Source organism: Thunnus thynnus, chromosome 10, assembly GCF_963924715.1.
Source record: "Thunnus thynnus chromosome 10, fThuThy2.1, whole genome shotgun sequence".
Lineage (NCBI taxonomy): Eukaryota > Metazoa > Chordata > Actinopteri > Scombriformes > Scombridae > Thunnus > Thunnus thynnus.
The window spans coordinates 24,893,826-24,912,257 of NC_089526.1; the positions used below are offsets into that span (position 1 = coordinate 24,893,826).

Below are 18,432 nucleotides of genomic sequence, written 5' to 3' on the forward strand. Positions count from 1 at the left end.
AAATCGCTCACCTCTTATACCTCCTACTGTAGCTCCATCCCCAAGGTAACTGGCAACTATTACATTATGTATGAGACTCTGACATAAAGTACAGATTTACATCTGCTAGTCTCTGGTCACCAAACATGTCAATTATTACTGGTTTAAAGCTTTATGTTTAAATAGCAGCTTTAACTAAGAAATTTCTGAGTTAAAATAAACTCCTTTCTTTTGTTTTGGCCTCAAATGTATTCTCAGCACATCCGCAGGAGGTCTATTCTCTATCATCTTCATTGGCTTTACTGTTCAAATAAGAGAGCTGATCGACCTGACATAAAGTGACATCAGCAGCTTATTCTTACAGCACTAAACAAAAATGTCCACTCAACTCGTCTAGCCTGGTTAAATTCGAACCTGATCTTAGTCAGTGTGGTTGGAAGAGGCTCAAAAAAAGATGTAATTTTGTCTGCTGCCACTAGACGGGGTGAGAGATGGGGGGAGCCAAAAGCCTACCCATAATAACCACCAGACATGACTCATTCAGCGTGGAATACCACAGCAGCCACAGACAGGTCTCTGGCAGACAAGGAGCAGAAAGCAGAGTTTGTGAATGGGACAAGAATGAGCAAAAAAAAAGAAGGGGGTAAATTTAATGGGTTTCAAAGATTTAGAAGTTTTAAAAATTCATCAAGAGTTTGGTTTGGCTTATTTGTAAAAGTCAAGTGTCTAAATGACTGAATACTGTATGTTTTATTGATAAGTTTAACAAAGAAGAAACTCCTTCTCTCTCTCTCTCAGTTTCTCTCTATTTCTTTTGTTTAATTCCCCACCGGTTGCGCTGATTCTCTTGGCAAAAATCCCAGCTCATCAAGTCATCGTGTAGAGCTTCTAAAAGACATCACAGAAACAACATATCACCTTGTCAGATATGATTGTAGCTCTGATCATTGTCATTCTTGCCCAGACTTCCCCCCGTGGAGAGCACCACTCAATTTGAAGACTAACACATGTTGGACAGTCGAATCATTATTTGCTCATGTGGAGTCCGTCCAAGGCTGCAGGGCTTGGAGAGCCAAGAGTCTAATCTGTGGGCATAGGAATAACATAGAAATAACATATTGTACAACTTAAAGTATGGCAGGGGAGCAAACTGTGAGCGGTCACATTACATGAAAACAGCAGGCAGGAAGTGTTTTGCAACAGCGGAAAATCTTCAGGTCCAGTCTGACCACCAGACGGTCACACTTCATCTGGCCTGGAGGCTGCGGTCAGAGGATGGATACCTCCCCTACCGTAAGGATTGGATACGCTGTCATACATTTGTCGATTGCTCCCTCTCTTTCTCTCCATCTCACACTTTTTTGTTTCCATTTCCCTTCCTCTTACTCTCCCTTCTGACAAACCTAACACTTATCTTCCTTTAAACCTTTCCCCTGCTTTTACTCACTTTCTTCCTCCTTTTACTCTCAACTTCTCTCTTTCTCTTGCTCTTTTCTTTCTTTCCTCCTTAGCAATCTTACCTCATCATGTTTTTGTGTCTTTTTTTTTTCCTCTCCCCCCTACCTTCCCTTTCAAACTCTCTCATTCCTCCTCTCACTCTCTTTCTCTCTCTGTTTGTGGTCAGTCACACTTAATCTAGCGCCATCCATCTGTTTCTCTTCATTCGTTTAGTCGGGTCTGTTTTCGATTAAGATTACATCAGGCTTTGACCTATTAGTGTGCTGTGATCCTTTTGAAGTCATTCTGTGGTTACAGGTTAAGCTCAAACCCCACCACTCTTCTTACTCAACATAATACAGACAGTATTTGAAGGAGAAAAAAAATGTAGTAGGTTCTTAAAACTTTTCAGCCTGGGACCAAAATGACTTTTTTTTCCTGGGATCCAGGATCATTAAATCATATGAGGGTTCCTGTCATATGGAGACCCATAGAGGAGGGCCTGCGACCCATTTTGGGTCCTAACCCAAAATCCAACCTAGCAATCTGTGAACTGGAATATATTGTTCATTTAACCTCATATCCTGAGGATTTTGATTATATTTTGAAGGTAACTTTCCCAACCATAGAATTTCTGTTCCTTATTAGGGTTGCAGTTCAAAGTCAAGCTCAGCTTTACCACTAAACATAATGCAGACGTCTTGTACAAAATACAGTTTTTTTAGGACCCAAATGAGGAACGGATGAACTATTAACATACACTCATTAAAACCACTAAAACTGCATAATGTTATTACATGGAGCCCAACCAAAGGTAGGCATCTGGATCCTAAAATGTAGCAGGATATAAATCGGATCTACAGTGTATCCATGTTTCCTAACTTTAGCACTGATCCTTTACATTACCCCCCTCCATCATCTTTGATCATTCAGCTAATAAGTAAAACGTCAGCATTCATTTCCAGATTTAGATCAAGATATCATCTCTAATACCTCGAAGTTAACTCCCCTCATCTTTCTCCAACTTGGATGCCTGTGAATAGAGATTGACTGAAATGTTAAACTGTACATCATCATTACTCCTGGGTCAAAGCTGGGGTAAGGAGCCAATTGGCCAAGTTGTGACGCTGAACTGACATCTATTGGCCAAGTTGTGGCAGGGTAGGATGTTAAAGTCATTTAGACTCATCAGGCTAAGTGGACACAGTTGACTGAGAGGTCTCGAACCTCCCCACGTCTGGTTGCGGGTAGTTTTCTGTGCCAACAATTCTCAATTAGAGAAGTGGATGAGAGGACATCTGGGCTGTTGAGTCTATGACTGCTTGACTTATGTATATTAATGTATGCCAACAGACCTGATTTCATTTCGTAAATGAACCATACATGTCTTTTTAACAATCAGTCAATCATGATGGTCAACGTTTGGACCAATGTTGTGACAATATCAGAATGTCAGAGTGACGAGCGACTCGCTTCTTCAGTGCCACAAATTTGAACACTGCATTCTGTAAGTCTATTTATCTGGATGAACATTTAGTTAAAATGGCACTAATCAATATGTTTATATAAACAATGAGTCAAGTAACTATGTGTGATGTAAAAGGTGTCGCTAGGTGTGGGTGGAACAATATCTAAAGTACTGACACTGCCAATGCTAAGTCTTGTTTTGAGCACTGAAACTAGCTTCCCTGCTGCTGCTGTTGTTGTACGGTATATGTGTGTAGTTGTCACCTGGTCATCTCAGAGAATCCACTCAATAAACATTTGTAATTTAACAAACTGTCACACATCTTATCAAGACAATAGTAAAATGAAATGCCAGATCATTCACAAGTAAGTAAGTATGCTTTCACCACATAAATTATGATAAATGTCATAGCTCTCCTACATGATACATAATCCGCTTTTAACAACAGCATCTGTATTATATCAATGATTCTGGCCCTGGTGTCAAATCAGAACCAAATTTGTGGGATCGGTCACCCCTTCTAAAGATGAATCCACACCTGTCTCCTTCTCAGCTCTACAGGGGTTTTTTAGCATCTTTCAGTTCATTGTTTTGCTTTTACAGACCATAGCTTTACTGTTTTGGTTCAATCTCACCACTATCATCAGCGTTTCCAGCTCTTCAACAAAAATATCTGATAAATCCACTTTACGCCACCTGCTCAGCACCAAACAGCAGACAAATGGTGTTAGTGTCTAGCTGGTGAGCATAGTGGAGCATGTAGCAGCTAAAGAGCTGGATATTTGCCTCAGAAGTTGACTGAAAATAGACCAAAACAGAGCTAAATGGAGAGTGAAGATTGGACTTAGATTCATTGGGTGGCCAGAAACACGAATGCTAATGTTGCTCTGTTTCTGCTGGATGTGTGAAACTGTAGCTGTTGTTCACCGCAACAGATTTATAAGCTGATAATATGACAATGTTGTGTTAATAGCTTGCTGTGCTGCGCCCAAGAGGCCAAAAAACTAAATTCGTGCAAGTTTAAAGATTTCTTTTGTTCCCGAACAGTTGAGTTGCTGCTCTGATAAACTTCAAGGGCAAACAACTGATTAATTAATGCTTCTTTGAGAAACTGTGACACATTACAGCACGGAAAGTTGGCCGACGTTTTCCAAGATAAATGGTCAGGAGTGCTTCATTCTTTAAGATTTAGGTCATTGGTCATTTTCAGGATAGATAGACATAAACTAGACAGACATGACCACATGGTGTCACATTTTCACAGTAAGACTAAATAGGAAATCAGAGTCATCAGATCATCGACCTTTAAAACAGTTATGATGATCAGACAGAGAAGTGGAAAAAAGTGAAAATAGAAACAGTGTAAGTTAAAAAAAAAAAAAAAAAGATGGAAGATAGGAAGGTCGCTGAAACAAAAACAGTCATACTTCCTCTTCCTCTTCATCCTCCTTCTGCCCCGTCCTCTCCTCCTCCCATCTCATACCACCTGATTCTGATCACTGTGCAACTCTCATCGCTATAAAAATCACCTCCATCACCGTTGGGGTCGCACACATCACACAAGTCTCATTCTGTATGATTGGCTGAGGTGAATGAAGATATTTTAAGGGGTGAGTGCTTTATATTTAATCAGCTAGATGGTGTTTATTCCGATAAATGTTATGTTCACCTCTCTGTCTCCTGCTGCTTGTCTCCTTCTCCGGTGACATTACAGAGCTTGTGTCAGCGGAGATGTTGGCAGGTGCGTTAGTTCTGGGCACCATCCTTACAGCTTTACCAGGTAGGAGAAAAACACTGAAATACATCAGAAATTCAAATATTTTCATAATGAAGTGCAAATCTAAATTGACAACAAGGTATTTTTGTATTAGTATAAGGGGATAAGAGATGAGCTTTAATTGTCAGATATTTCTATTTTCTTCCATATTTCTGTATCTAAAATGTTTTGCATACACATACTGTAAAACAAGTGACAACAGTTTTTAAAAAAAATAAATTCTGACTTATAGGATCCATTATTCTCATAAGGTTCTGCAGCCAGGTGCCCTTGCCTTTACACTCAGTTTATTTATAAGTATTGATTGCCTTTTGTGCAAGGTAGTCACCCAGGCAGGCAGTTTAGCAGCACAGGATGACACCACGGCTACACATCAAGGCTCATTCCCACTGCTTCAATTTTATGTGTCACTAAATGTGAGCAGAACTGCGGTTTGACAAGTTTTTCTCCAAGGAGTCACGCTGAAGGAAAGTTTTTCCTTGTGTGCTGTAGAAATGCGCACTTATTTCAGTCTCCAAGTATGTGTTCCCTACACTTTCAGTAGCCTATTTGTCAGGCATTTTGTGAACAGCCAGTCTGTGGTTATGCTGATTTGTTTGAAAACCTGAGCTGGTGTGAAAATGTGTGTAGAGATGTTCTTCATTGATCTCCTTGGTGTGTTTTGTATGGCCTTTATGCTTTAGGTGATACAACAGTTTTAGAGAACAGGTATTTACATGGATTTGTGTGTGTGTGTGTGTGTATTTGTCTTTTTTTAACTTTTGTGTAGGCCTATATTCAAATGTACTGTGTGTGTGTGCATGCTTCTTAATGTTTATGATGTTGTGTCCATACTACTCTGTCACTTTTTGTGCTCCTGCCCAGTCAACTGTACATATATGTGTCTCGTGCAGGTATCCAGAGCAGGTGGAGTGTGTCATTTTCTAGAAGAGAGATCTGTGTGTGGGCAGGAACAACTGTCACTCTGCCCTGCCGTTATGACTACCCATCAGGTATCAAAGCAATGTCTAAAACTTTTATTTTGCATTTTTATTTTTGTATTTTCTGTTAAAGAATGCTCCACTGGTTTAGCATTGCACTCCTAAAACACTGGCAGACTCATGGTGGAAACAGTGGAAACGATCATAATTGAAAGAACTGGAAATGTCGTCTTTTTTATTGCAAGCATTCTTCTTCCTTGTCCAAAGAATTGCGCCTACATTACCCACAATTTAACTCAACTTGATTCACACCACTGTACTCCAAACCCCAATTTTTTTCCTTTTTCAAACTTGTGGTCTTCAGCATATGCAGTAGTGCTCCCCAAGACCTGTAAACAGATGTGATGTGTAAAAGTTCCCCTTTAAATACTAGACATCCTTTTATTACTGTATGTCCAGCCTTTTATTTTCAAAACCTTTATGATGATAAATGAAGATATCAAATGCTGAAAATGGAATATGTATCCAAGCTCCAAGCCACCTAAATCCCTATCCCTAATCATTGATTTCCATTATCATCACTACAATTCATTGCATTTGTTACTATCATTCTGCATGCATTTGACTGGACATTCTCTCCTTTAACTTCACAGGCCACACTGTGAAGCGGGTCATGTGGTTCCGTGTGTCTGCAGAGGGACGCAGGGAGTTCACCCACCACACTGACCCGAACCAGATCAGCCTGTCATACCGCGGACGCACACGGTAGGAGAAACACACAGTGATTTTTTAAAGCAGACATAAATGTGAAACAATGTGTAAATACATAATTAATGAATCCTGGGTTGCAGCTACATTGGGGGCAGCTATTCCAGCTGTTCAGTCCAAATTCGGGGTGTCAAACTGAGTGATGCAGGCCAGTACCACTTCAGATTTGAGACAGACCAACCACTGGGGAGATGGACCTCTCCTGACACCATCACACTTGATGTAACAGGTAGGTTCACACAAACTAAAATTATTTTAATGTCTCTGAGCTGACATGAGGTGATATGGTCCATCCAGTCCTGCGCTGCTCCGAGTCAGTGTTTTTGTGCAAGTGTGAATGTCTGTATGTATTTCAGATCTCCAGGTCCAGGTGCATCCAGCCAGGCCAGCCAACATGTTTGGATTTGGAGAGACAGTGTTTGTAAGCTGCCAGGCCAGAGGATGTGCTGCTCCAGGAAGAAGCCTTGCTCTGTACAGGTGAGTGAGTGAAATATGAGTGTGTTATTGGCTACCAAAACAGTAGCTCTAAGCCTTTTGTATAACTAAAATTTTAAAAAAATACTGTACGTATGATGTGATGCTCTGCACACAGGAACGGACTAAACCTTGGATCCTATGAGAAATGGATGATTATCAATCGCTTTGACCTACAGCATGTTGGAGAGTACACCTGTCGGCCAATCCCACCACAGAATGTACAGTCACCATCTCTTTCTCTGGCGCTGGGACGTGAGTAATCTCAATCAATAAATCAAGTCAACCAAAAGAGACTTTTCACCAAACCTGCTCGCTCATATTTTATTGTCTCCACATGCTTGCAGGAGGGTGCGTCTGGGATACTAAGATACAAATATTACACTGATGTGCTTTACTGTTGGAAAATAAAACCCTAACAACACACATGCTTTTCCAAATGGGTCAGGGCAATTGTCCAAATGTCAGAGAAAAATAATATGAAGTATGATTACAAAATTCAGATATTTGCGAAGAAGGTTTAATGTACATGTTGTATTACAACACAAAAACATCAGTAGCTAAAGCTTTGAATTCTGATTACTAGAAATGTTTAAGTAGGAAATTAGTTTGTGAATTATGTCTTGGCAAAACTGAACAGACAGTACAGGCCTGAAAATATCAGAAATGATAAATTATTTAAATTAGTTTGATACAGTGTGTACTGGATTTGCTTTTTGCATTATTAACACATCTAAACATAGCGTTAATAACTCCACTCTCTATTTTTCTGTGTCTTTATTTCTTCCTCATACTATATATCTTTCTTTTCTATCCCTCACACTCTCTCTCTTCCTTTCCAGACGGCCCTCGCTCCACCTCCATATCAGTCTTTCCTGTGGGGGAGGTGTCAGAGGGGGGATCGGTCACTCTGACCTGCAGCAGTGAGGCGGCTCCGCCTGTAGAAAGCTTTGCATGGTTCAAAGGTACAACACAGCACGCAACCAGTCTACCAACACGACGACTCTGAACTGACTGTTCAGTGGACAGATTCAGCCGCTGTGTCGTAGATGTGAACTGCTGCTTGATGACAGTGACACATAGGGCCAAATCTACAAAAGGATTTCGCGGCTTGTGCGGTCGCTAAACCTGTGAAAATGAGACAAAAATACAGCGTGTACCCGCAGAGGGTGAAATGCACCGCAAACTGCGCTGCCAAGCAAATAGCGTCATGGTGCGCCTGTGCCATCTGCACGTATGTAAATGAGGTAATATTCATACATTAAGCGCATTTGGCAATTGGCTCCTTTCTATGCAAATAAGTCTCGTTGCAAAAACAGTCTAATTCACAAAGTTGCTAATTGCTACACGCTGTTAGGGTGGAGTTAGTAGTGTCTTCAGATAGTTGGTGTTAACTGCGCTCTCTCTCTCTCTCTCTCTCTCTCTCTCTCTCTCTCTCTCTCTCTCTCTCTCTCTCTGGGGCTTGAAAGATATTGAATTCATATTGAGAGATATCAAGGGCGAAATCATCAGTCAGACATTGGGGGGGATCACGTGGGTATAGAGAGGTAGGCTTATCTCAGACTTAAAAAATAAAAATGTCCAGACAGCTCTGATGGAGCTCAGCATTCATCCGTAAGTGCTGCTATATTACAAACAATTCCACCATATAAAACTGGAATCTGTGTGTAACAGCTAACCTGTGTGGATGTGTAGCAGAACACAGAACATTAATTACCGTCAGATCCTGACTGATCCGGTGATAACGAGGTTACTGCTGCTGCTATGCTGCGTGCGTAAATGCGCATGGCCTCTTTCTCAGTCTCAGTTTGGAGACGCACTCACTCTCGTTTCAGCTGCTGTGTGATGCTGCAGCCAGCTGTGACACAGAGCCAGCTGTGACACTCAGCCAGCTGTGGACAACAAACAGAACTTGAGTACTGATGTTTCTGCGAAATCTCAGATACATTCAGTGACACCTGCACGACATTATTGTAAGATTCAGACATTAATCTGAAACTTTTCAGACCTGCCTGAGTCACATTAATAGCTGTATTCTGACATTTCAGTAGATTATGTTATAGATGCGAAATACTAGAGAGGTAAAAGAAGAAAAATACATGAAAGTTGGTTTGTGATTGCGAAGAACTGTGTGTGCGCACTTCTGCTAATTAAAGACACGTAAATTGAGGCTTTTGTGATCTCTACAGTTTTCATTATGGACCAATATGTGTCCTGAAATGTGGAGAAAAGCCTGAAACACTGGAAACAGACGCAAAACAAAGGAAAAGTGCACTCGTTTAGTGCACTAGTTTTCGCTGCCATGTCATTAGCGTAAAATCTTTTGTGAATATGACCTTAAAACGGGGCAGATTGCGGGTGCAAATGCTGCGCAATTCACGGTGCTATCAGCGGGCGCAATCCATTCTTTGTGTGAAGTGAGAGTCTTAAAATGATTTGTTGAAGCACTAAGATACAGATTTCTTCAGAGACCCATGAACAGTTTTGAACGTTACAGGAGCTTGGAACATCACGCAGTCTCTTACAGACAATGATTGGTTTATGTTGGTCATTTAAATTCATATGTGTGCTAACCTGCATGTGTCTTTGTCTGCTCCCCAGACATGGAGAGTGGCAGCATCCCAGACAGTTTTAGGCCTCAACTCCACCTGTCCCACCTCAAATACACAGACAGAGGAGAGTACTTCTGTGTAGCGCGCAACTCACTGGGAACAGACCGCTCCAAACCACTACAACTCAATGTGACATGTGAGTTTGTTGATCTGTCAGTAGTATCACAGGCAGGGTCTCAAACACTTGCACAGTTCAAACAGTTCAAAACTGCTTTTGCACATAATTTTAGAGCAGAATTTAAGTGCATAAACTCTGTGAATTCCCTTTGGGTTCAGTGTCTCTTTGGTGTGTGTCTCTGTCAGAGGTTACTCTGGGTCAAACTGATTAGGCAACAGCTCTTATTTTAACCCGTTGTCATAATAGCAATAATCTGTCACATGGATTCACCAGGAAGTGATACAAACTCAGGGGAACTGATTTTTCACACTTTCACTTTCACGCTGTAAAGGTTAAGTGTAGCATAAAGCTGGTTTAATGTAGCTGGAATCCAATGGGAGATTGAATTTTCCTGCTTTAAAATAGTGTCGGAATCATTGTCATAGTGGTTTCATAGTATAATTACCAGCATTGGTCTCCATCCAGTTGAGATTACAACTGGTTTTTAAAATTTCTGACTTTCTGGCTTTTTTAATTAACCCACAAACATTTTAACACCAACATACAGGCATTGCATCTGTATAAAACATACAAGAAATAATCCAAGTAGCAGTTACCTAAAATACAACAAACAAAAATAAATAGGCAAAATAAAGAAATACATATATACTTCCATCTGTTCACACAATCTTAAGGCATTTTTACACTGTAATTTTCTTAGAGATTTAAAATAAAGTCTTAAATCATTTTCAAAGGTTGTAAACATCAGAGTAACCATCAAATATCTACATTTATCACAATGTTGTTGCGTAAATATTCTGATTGTTTGTGCTGCATTAAAAAAAAGAAAAGCTGACATTACCATATTGAAAATCAGAAATAACATTTTTGGTGTCCAACCATCTATATAATCTTTCTCAGAAGGTTTTGATGACATCAAAGGTGTAAAGTAGTGTAAAATAGGCAATTTTTTTGATTACTTACATTAATCATGGGCTCACTGTCACTGTCTCTCTGATTAGACTCTCCAAAAACCACACGTGTGCTGGTGAGCCCCCCTGGTGACATCAGAGAAGGATCATATGTAAACCTCAGCTGTGTCAGCCACGCCCACCCTCCAACCAGCAGGTATGAGGATATTATAGCCAATATTGTTATCATTATCATAAATATTGCACAAGTCATTATCATCATCTTTAACTATCTTCTTATTCCATCTACCCATCTGTGTTTTGTTGTCTCTCAGTCTTTCACTATCTTTTCTCTTAACTCTTTGAGTTATTTCACAGTCCTATGAATCATTTTCATCATCATTATCATCGTCATCATCATTTGCACCATCATCTCTCCTGCAGATATGCTTGGTATCGTATCCGAGGTGACCAGGTGTTGTCTAAAGGAACCATCCAGAACCTGACGTTTCCATCAGTGCAGGCTCAACACGCTGGTCAGTACTACTGCACAGCATGGAACCGACTAGGATACCAAACCTCACGCACCGCAACACTCACTGTGCTGTGTAAGTAAGTAGTGGGTCCTACAAACTCCCCCAAACTATGGTTTCTCCAAACCCTCACCTTCTCTGTACCCCAGTTTCCCTTTATTTAATTTGAATTATTGTTACACCGAAATTGCAGAACACAATTTACATTTTTAAAAAAGCCTTCATAGAAACAGAATGGTCTTTCTTCTTGTTTCCTTTTCACTCCAGACCCTCCCAAGAACACTTCAGTTCTGGCTCGTCCCTCCAGTGTGGTGGATGCTGGCCGACCTTTGACCTTGACGTGCAGCAGTCAGGCCAACCCAGCAGTAGACAACTTCACATGGCACCACTTAGCTATGGACGGGGGCTCTATTCAATGTTAGCATTGTAAAAATGTGGTTCCACTAAAGGTTAACATTATATATTCTATAACCTGTGGTAAATGTCAGTAGTCAGGAAGGTGTGACGCTCTGTCTGTCAGTCTGTATCCTCCAACACTATCTGAAACAGTAAGTGGATCTCCTCCCTCTCTGTGCTCCATCGTGCAGCGTGGGGTACCAGGTCCATTCCTGTCTTCACGTTCTCTGAGGTCAGTCCTGGAGAGAGCGGTCAGTACTACTGTGAGGCCAGGAATCGAATCGGAGTCCACAGCTCTCCTGTCCTCACTGTACGAGTCAGAGGTACATAAAGATTCATGCATGGTCACTTCTTTATTTTTCAGACTGCTTGTCTGTCTGTCTGTTTTGATAAAATAGAGGGAGAGCCTTTTTTGTTTGTTAGAAAAGTTCTTCATTAAAGTGAAGATTCTGCCAATGTCGGCCTCTCAACAACTTTGGCCCAAAATTAAATTTTGTACAGACATTCATGGTCCCCTGAGGATGAATCCTACTGATTATTGTGTTGGCTTGGCTTCCTCTAGCTCCATTAGATTGACATTTTGAGTTGAATTGTCAACAAGTTTTCGACGGATTGCCATGAAATATGGGATCAGATTTGTGCCCCTTACAATGAACTGTAAACATTTTGGTGATCCCCCCTTCATCTGCACCACTATCAGATCAAACTTATAGCCTTTGTCCAATACTTTTGTTTAATGACCTAATTCCGGCAAAGCTAATGGCATTCCCGTTGGCCTCAGCTGCACTTTCAGTTTGGCATTAATTAGCAAATGTTAGCATGATAACAAATGTAACTAAGATGGCAAACATGGTAAACATTTTGCCTGCTAAACATGAGCATCTTAGCATTGTCATTGTGAGCATGTTAGCATGTAGATCAGAGCACCGCTGTATCTAGGTACAGCTAGCAGCTTGCGTGGCTAACTCTTGCTGAATTTTGATATGTTTAGCCATAAACATTAGCTATGGTGTTTTCCTTGACATCATTTGGCAACCAAACCTAATGGATAGTTCTTCATCATATTTTCTATGCATTTTCTGCTAATACCCTTTGTAGGTATGTAGAAATGTGTGTAAAGCCATGCTGGCTCTTGCTGCTCATTTTAACTACTGTCTGTCAATTCCAAGCAATCTACTACTGGTGCTGTTATGTAAAATATATACTTCATGAACCCTAGCCATTTTTTCCTTGGAAAGAGCTACCCAACACTAGGTAGACCAACAAATGCAGCAAACATAAAAACATTTATGAAGACGTTATGCTGAATTACTTTTGCTACCAGCAGGAAATTGGTGTTTCTTTGCATGATAGATAAGTAATGATGTGATGAATTATCTGTCTTATTATCTAAGCATTGCCAATTATTAAGTAAAGCTATTTCAAGTAGTTTTATGTGCCTATAAACACACTGTGACCAGCAGAAGAGAATTTTGTTGCATGGGCACCTGAAAACTGTTGGACAGAGGATAAGGGTCATACTGGCATCTGCAGAGTGTATAACAGACGTTGGGATGATCTATAAATATCAGCCTGTTGTTGTTTATTTAAGTCAGAGAGAGATCAGCTAGATGTCACTGAAACATCAAGCAGCGACATCTCTGCAACACTGGGGCAGTGAGCAAACAATCAATAATACCATCTCCTGACACATTTTGATTACATCGCAAATACAACACGGCAATGTGCTTAATGGGGAAACTGTGATGGATTTCTACTTTAACAGTGCACATTTTTTTGACAGGAGATTTTATGCTGCAGCTGTATAGCAACCTCTGAGGCAGAAATGGGTTACAATGGAATTTTTAATGTGGTGATTTTCATGAGTTGTGAAGGTGTCTGAGTTACATTCACACTCAGTCTGGAAGCCATTGTGGTTCATCTCTGCTCACAGCTGTTCTCTGACACTCATTTACTGTAGTGGGTTGTGAAATGGCTTTTGAGTCATAATTCATGCCACTGTCACTTTTAGAAGTGTTAAAGAAGAGATGAGGTGTCACTGACCTAGAGAAACACCCTAGCCTCCTTTTTACATCTATGTTTCTGATTATCTCGGACAATGATGAGAAAAATTAAGTTTCAAGTGCTCATCTGAGATTAGAGGAGAGATATTTTTATAGGTCCCTCTATGTTTGAAATGATGAGTGATGAAACCTCCTTGTCACTATCCCAGCAGGAGGTCTGGGTTCTGGTCTTCGTTGTGTATGATCTCATGATTTTTGTTCTTCTATGAGTCATGGTGAGTCATGTAAAGCCCTCTCACTATGAGAGAGGAGGTGATGAGGTGTTGTGGAAAACTACTATTTGAGTCTAGACAGCTGAAGAAGTGAAGTTAGATTTTGAAATCAGAACTGGAAACACAAGACATGAGTCTAGATGCCTGCAAGATGATGCACATCTCTTTGTCCGTTCATCTCTTTCTCTGTTTCTATTTTTATTTTTACTTTGCTTTTTTAAATCACTATATTTCTATTTTTATTGATGTTGTGTCTTCTCTCGTCCATCATTTCCATCAGGTCGTCTAAAGGTCATTGCCTTGGCATCAGCAGTAGGCGTGTCTGCTGGGCTCATCACTCTGACTGTGGCCATTATGATCAGGTGACAGGAAGTACATTGCTGTATACTGCAATATGTGCTATTTTTGTATTCTCCTACATAATTTTTTACATTTTTTAACCTTAATTTTTTTCATGCTCTCACAAGGAATTTACAAGAATGCTGTATCAATTATAGCTTGATGTTGAGCTAAGAATCTTTTTTTTCATTCCCTCTGTGCCTTCACAGTAAGAATATGCACAGAGTGGACATGGAGTCAGTAGAAGTAGCCAACAAGGTACAGTAATTATTGTTTTATTTCTCATTCATCCTAAAATGATTCAGCATCTTCTTTTTTTTCTTTTTTTTTGCTTTGCCTGTAGCTACTGTAGCAGTTCAAATGACAAAACAAACACAAAACATGGTTTCAAATCATGCAACATCTCAATAAAGTCAATGTATTTTCTATGATGTGCCATTATAATTCTCTGTTTACTAAAAACAAGCCTGTGTGTGTGTGTATGTGTGTGTTTGTTTGTTTGTGTGTGACCCCAGCGTCCGTCAGTGACAGCTGACACCATGTTCTATGAGTCAGCCCAGCAGACCTTCCCAGTGAGAAAGGTCAAGATGTCCGACATACTAGTAAGCAGCTCAGTGCACAATTTGAGACACCTGCATAACTATAGAAAAGATTGACGACATGTCACAAATTCTGTCTCTTTAAAAATGTATCTGTGTGTGTTTGTGTATGTGCAGGAAGAGCCTGAGGACTTGAGTGACAGCTCCCACCCAGCCATCGTTCCTCTTAAGGAAGCTCCACCAATCACAGAAGTTGAAAATCACAGTCCCGCCCCCAACTACATCACTGTCCACTACTCCAGGTTGTCCAGGTACCATCCTCTATCTCTCTCTCACGTTCTCCTTTCATCTTCTCATCTCATGTAGTTCACATGCTGTGTTTAATTTGCCTTCTTTCGCTCTCCCTCCTCCCTTTTCATTCTGTAACTCTCTTTTCATTGTCTATCTTTATGTACACCATCTGTCTCCCTACAGAGCTGTTGACAACAGCAGCAATGTAGTCAAATTTATTTTACAGCTATTGTCTTCTTACTGTCTCCATCCTTCTTCCTTCTTTATTCTCTTGTCGTCACCTTCTCTTGAGTCTCTTTCTTCCCGTAGCTCTTTCCACTCCTTGTCTTTTCCGCTCTTTCTTCTGTGTTTTCCACCATGTTCTCATGTTTACTAGTGGACGATAAAACTCTCATCCAAGTTTTGAACATGGAACATGTTTACAAAAAAATGTTTCTGGAGCAAAATGAAGACTTTGTGATTTGATCTGAATCAGATGTCAAGATGAACTCACGCAGTTGCTGTTTGTCATTGATGTTGATTTAGTGCAGACCAGGTGCAGGTCCACAACCTGCCAGTGGGTGGTGATAAAAAACCAAAGGATTCTTCCAAAGTTGTTTACACTTTACTGCCCCAGCCTCGCCACTGACCTGGAGGAAACAGCCCTTCAGGTATGACGCATTGCTGCTTTAACTGTTGTCTTCTACAAACCTTTGAGGCACAGCTCTGTCTAGTCTTGTTGTTGCTGTCTATTCTTTTGTTGGAATCGGTCTCTAGTACGTACTGTACATAGGCCACACATAGGAATGTCGTAATCACTCAGTTTTTCCTATTTTTCAAATTTCACAAACTGACTGTGAGGTGATGAAAGGTTTTCTCTAAGTGTAGCCTGATACCTCTGCATCCATACAGTAACTGAGCAAAGATGTGCAACTGAAAGCTAAAATGCCTTAAAATAAAGGAGAAAAAATTAAGTTGAATCCCTAGAATTAGCCAATTTATTTTGATTACAGTATGTGGTCAAATGTGGTCCAACAATGAAACCAGTAAGTAATAAAGGAGCAAAGTAAAATTAAATCCAACCACCATGGATTTTTTTTTTTTTTTTTTTTACAAAACTAATGAAATTGAAATTAAATTTTAATGAAATTTGTTTCTATTTTTGCTCTGTTCCTCTTTCATTTTCAGCATGTGAATCAGTCACTTTGCTCCTATCCTCCTATCAGGATTGTGGGACAGGACCCAAGTCTGAGTGAACTCTGGAGATGCCTTACGCTGTTCTGGGTCGGACATGTTGTTATAGATTGTCCACGGATCAGCAGACCGTAAAGGCAACATGTGGTCCTGCTGCTGAACTGTTTTGCATGTCTTTCCCTTTTTTCTATGCATCTCACTACAGTTTGCTGTCTGATTAAGTCATATAAAGAAAAAATGAAAAAAGTAACATCAGCACTGATAGTCATTTTGCTTGCATCTCTATCCGCTGTACAAATTATGTCTACTGTTGCTTTTTTGGATGATACTTGACTCCTACTTTCCAATTATGTATGTGTAGATGATACAATATGACGGGTTGCTACACTGTTGCTATACTGATGATCATTTGTATTCAAAGTTAACTGTCTCCCATAAAAATGACAGTACACTAAAAGACATATTAGTGGGGAAAACATGTAGAGCATTATTTGGCATCTATACAGAATATGAAATATTTCACACATATCAATCTCCCCACTGTATTCAACAGTCTTCTACTGTGCAGTACATAGTCAATGGGCTTTTTTTGATGGCTAATACTGCAGCATTAGTGTGTTATAGCTTGCTTCCATTAAATTAGTCTTTTCATTTTCATGTAGAGTAAGCAATAATGCCAGTTTGTTGTTGTAGTTTGTTAAACTGCTGAAAAAATAGCATCTCATAGCTTGAATACCTGTTGCAAGTTTTATAGTTCACAAACAATCACCAGTTTTGACAGATTAAGGTAGAAAGTATCAGTAGAAAGGTTAAAGAGATACAGTAAAGTAATTTGGATGAATTTAATTTTAAAAATGATTTTTCAATCAACCGAACATATGCCAAACTAACTTAATAGCTTTCACATCAGATAAGGTGACTTAAAGGTGTTGGTATGCTGGGGATGTAAAATAAGACAAGAAGTTCTGACAGTATATGTTTGGCTATTTAGCAAGTGTTGCTAACATGTTTTAATATGTTTGCAATAAAGACATTTTTTTTCCTGTATTAAATCCGTAGCACACTACTAATTCGAATATTAAATCAAAAATGTTCTCTTTCTACCGCTTCCCTTTTTCTTTCTGTCCTCTCTTTTCTGTTTTTCTTATTTACAACTAATAGTTACATTTTTTTGACATCTTTATAATGCAAATAAATCTATTGCAAAGAATTTACTTCTACAGAAATCTATTTAATCTACCTACTTATCTCTTTATATGTTGATTGACTATTTCCTCTTTTGTGATTACACATGACTGTGAATTACACTGTTTCATTACACATTTGAGAACTTCCACAATGACACTGATTAGCTCATGAGGGCACTGTGTGTATGTTACAATCACCTCAGACAACCCTTCATGATCTTACGAAACTTGGGGAAATCAAATATTACTGCTCCATATTCAAAATAATACTAACTGCCATTAAAACAACCAGACAATGACTCATCATCAATCAACACCAAACAAATTACTAAAACTTTTTCAAAAATTTCTGAAATGATCTCTCTAACCCACATGTTGCAGAGGAAATGTTTGGTGCAATAAATGTGACACTATCATGTAATCGTGACATTTCCTGTCTTGATGTGGACCTGCAGTAGAAATATTTGGTGATGGGATTCGCTGAAAATTCTGATAAGACAAAAACATACAAAATCATATCATCTTTTGACATCTGGTGAAAATCAATCTTCAGAGATACCAGATAATTGTAAAATCTGTCCACTTGAAAATTAAATCAAATCTCCTTAATCATCTTCTTGGACTGATGATTCTCTGTTCCTCTTTTTACTCATTATCACTCATCTCCTACCAGAAAGCGATGAGGAGGTTCATGGAGCAGAAGAGAGGAGAGAGAAAGAAAAAGTAAAGGTTCATTTGCTCTTCCACCCTCGCAAACAATCACCTGCCACTGATGTCAACTATAGTTACAAACTAGAACAAATACAGCAGACCTGAGTGAAGTGTTAACTCTTCTGTCAGTCATGTCAGATGCTTTTAGAGCCCTGTGAGTCACAAGCCAAGTTTAAAAGCAACTGAGATTTTGCTGTACTGTGGTGTAACGGTGCAAAATGCAGTGTAAAAAAAGGGGAAAAGGGAAGTATCTGAAAGTCATCATCGGTCAACACATCATGCATGATGTAAAAAAAAAAAAGAAAGATGTGAAAACAGGAAAGTCTCTCCTTAAACCATATAATCTATTTAAAAGTAGTTTATAAATCAGGCACATTGACAGCATACAGTAATTTGATTTGCGTTGTCACATCTGATGCACAGTCCAGTAACACCACCCAGTGGACAAAGATGTTTGTGATGACATTGTGAGACCAGCTTTGTCTGAGATGTTGCCCACAAATGACAAAGATGCAAAGCAAACAGTATCTAGACGTGTGTAGGTG

General features: G+C 39.6%; 1 protein-coding gene across 1 annotated transcript; it reads left to right on the forward strand.

Moving 5' to 3' along the window:
* The first annotated feature begins 3,544 nt into the window (after window positions 1–3,544).
* On the forward strand, window positions 3,545–17,454 carry si:dkey-33i11.1 (B-cell receptor CD22). The gene is made up of 19 exons (XM_067602236.1): window positions 3,545–4,494; window positions 4,599–4,664; window positions 5,555–5,653; window positions 6,235–6,346; window positions 6,433–6,578; window positions 6,706–6,826; window positions 6,942–7,078; window positions 7,666–7,788; window positions 9,425–9,571; window positions 10,555–10,660; window positions 10,888–11,051; window positions 11,244–11,393; window positions 11,564–11,695; window positions 13,928–14,009; window positions 14,196–14,244; window positions 14,502–14,588; window positions 14,703–14,836; window positions 15,342–15,466; window positions 15,984–17,454. Exons 2-18 carry the CDS (start codon window positions 4,616–4,618, stop codon window positions 15,442–15,444), a joined length of 1,941 nt encoding a protein of 646 aa, XP_067458337.1. The 5' UTR covers window positions 3,545–4,494; window positions 4,599–4,615; the 3' UTR covers window positions 15,445–15,466; window positions 15,984–17,454.
* Window positions 17,455–18,432: the final 978 nt, after the last annotated feature.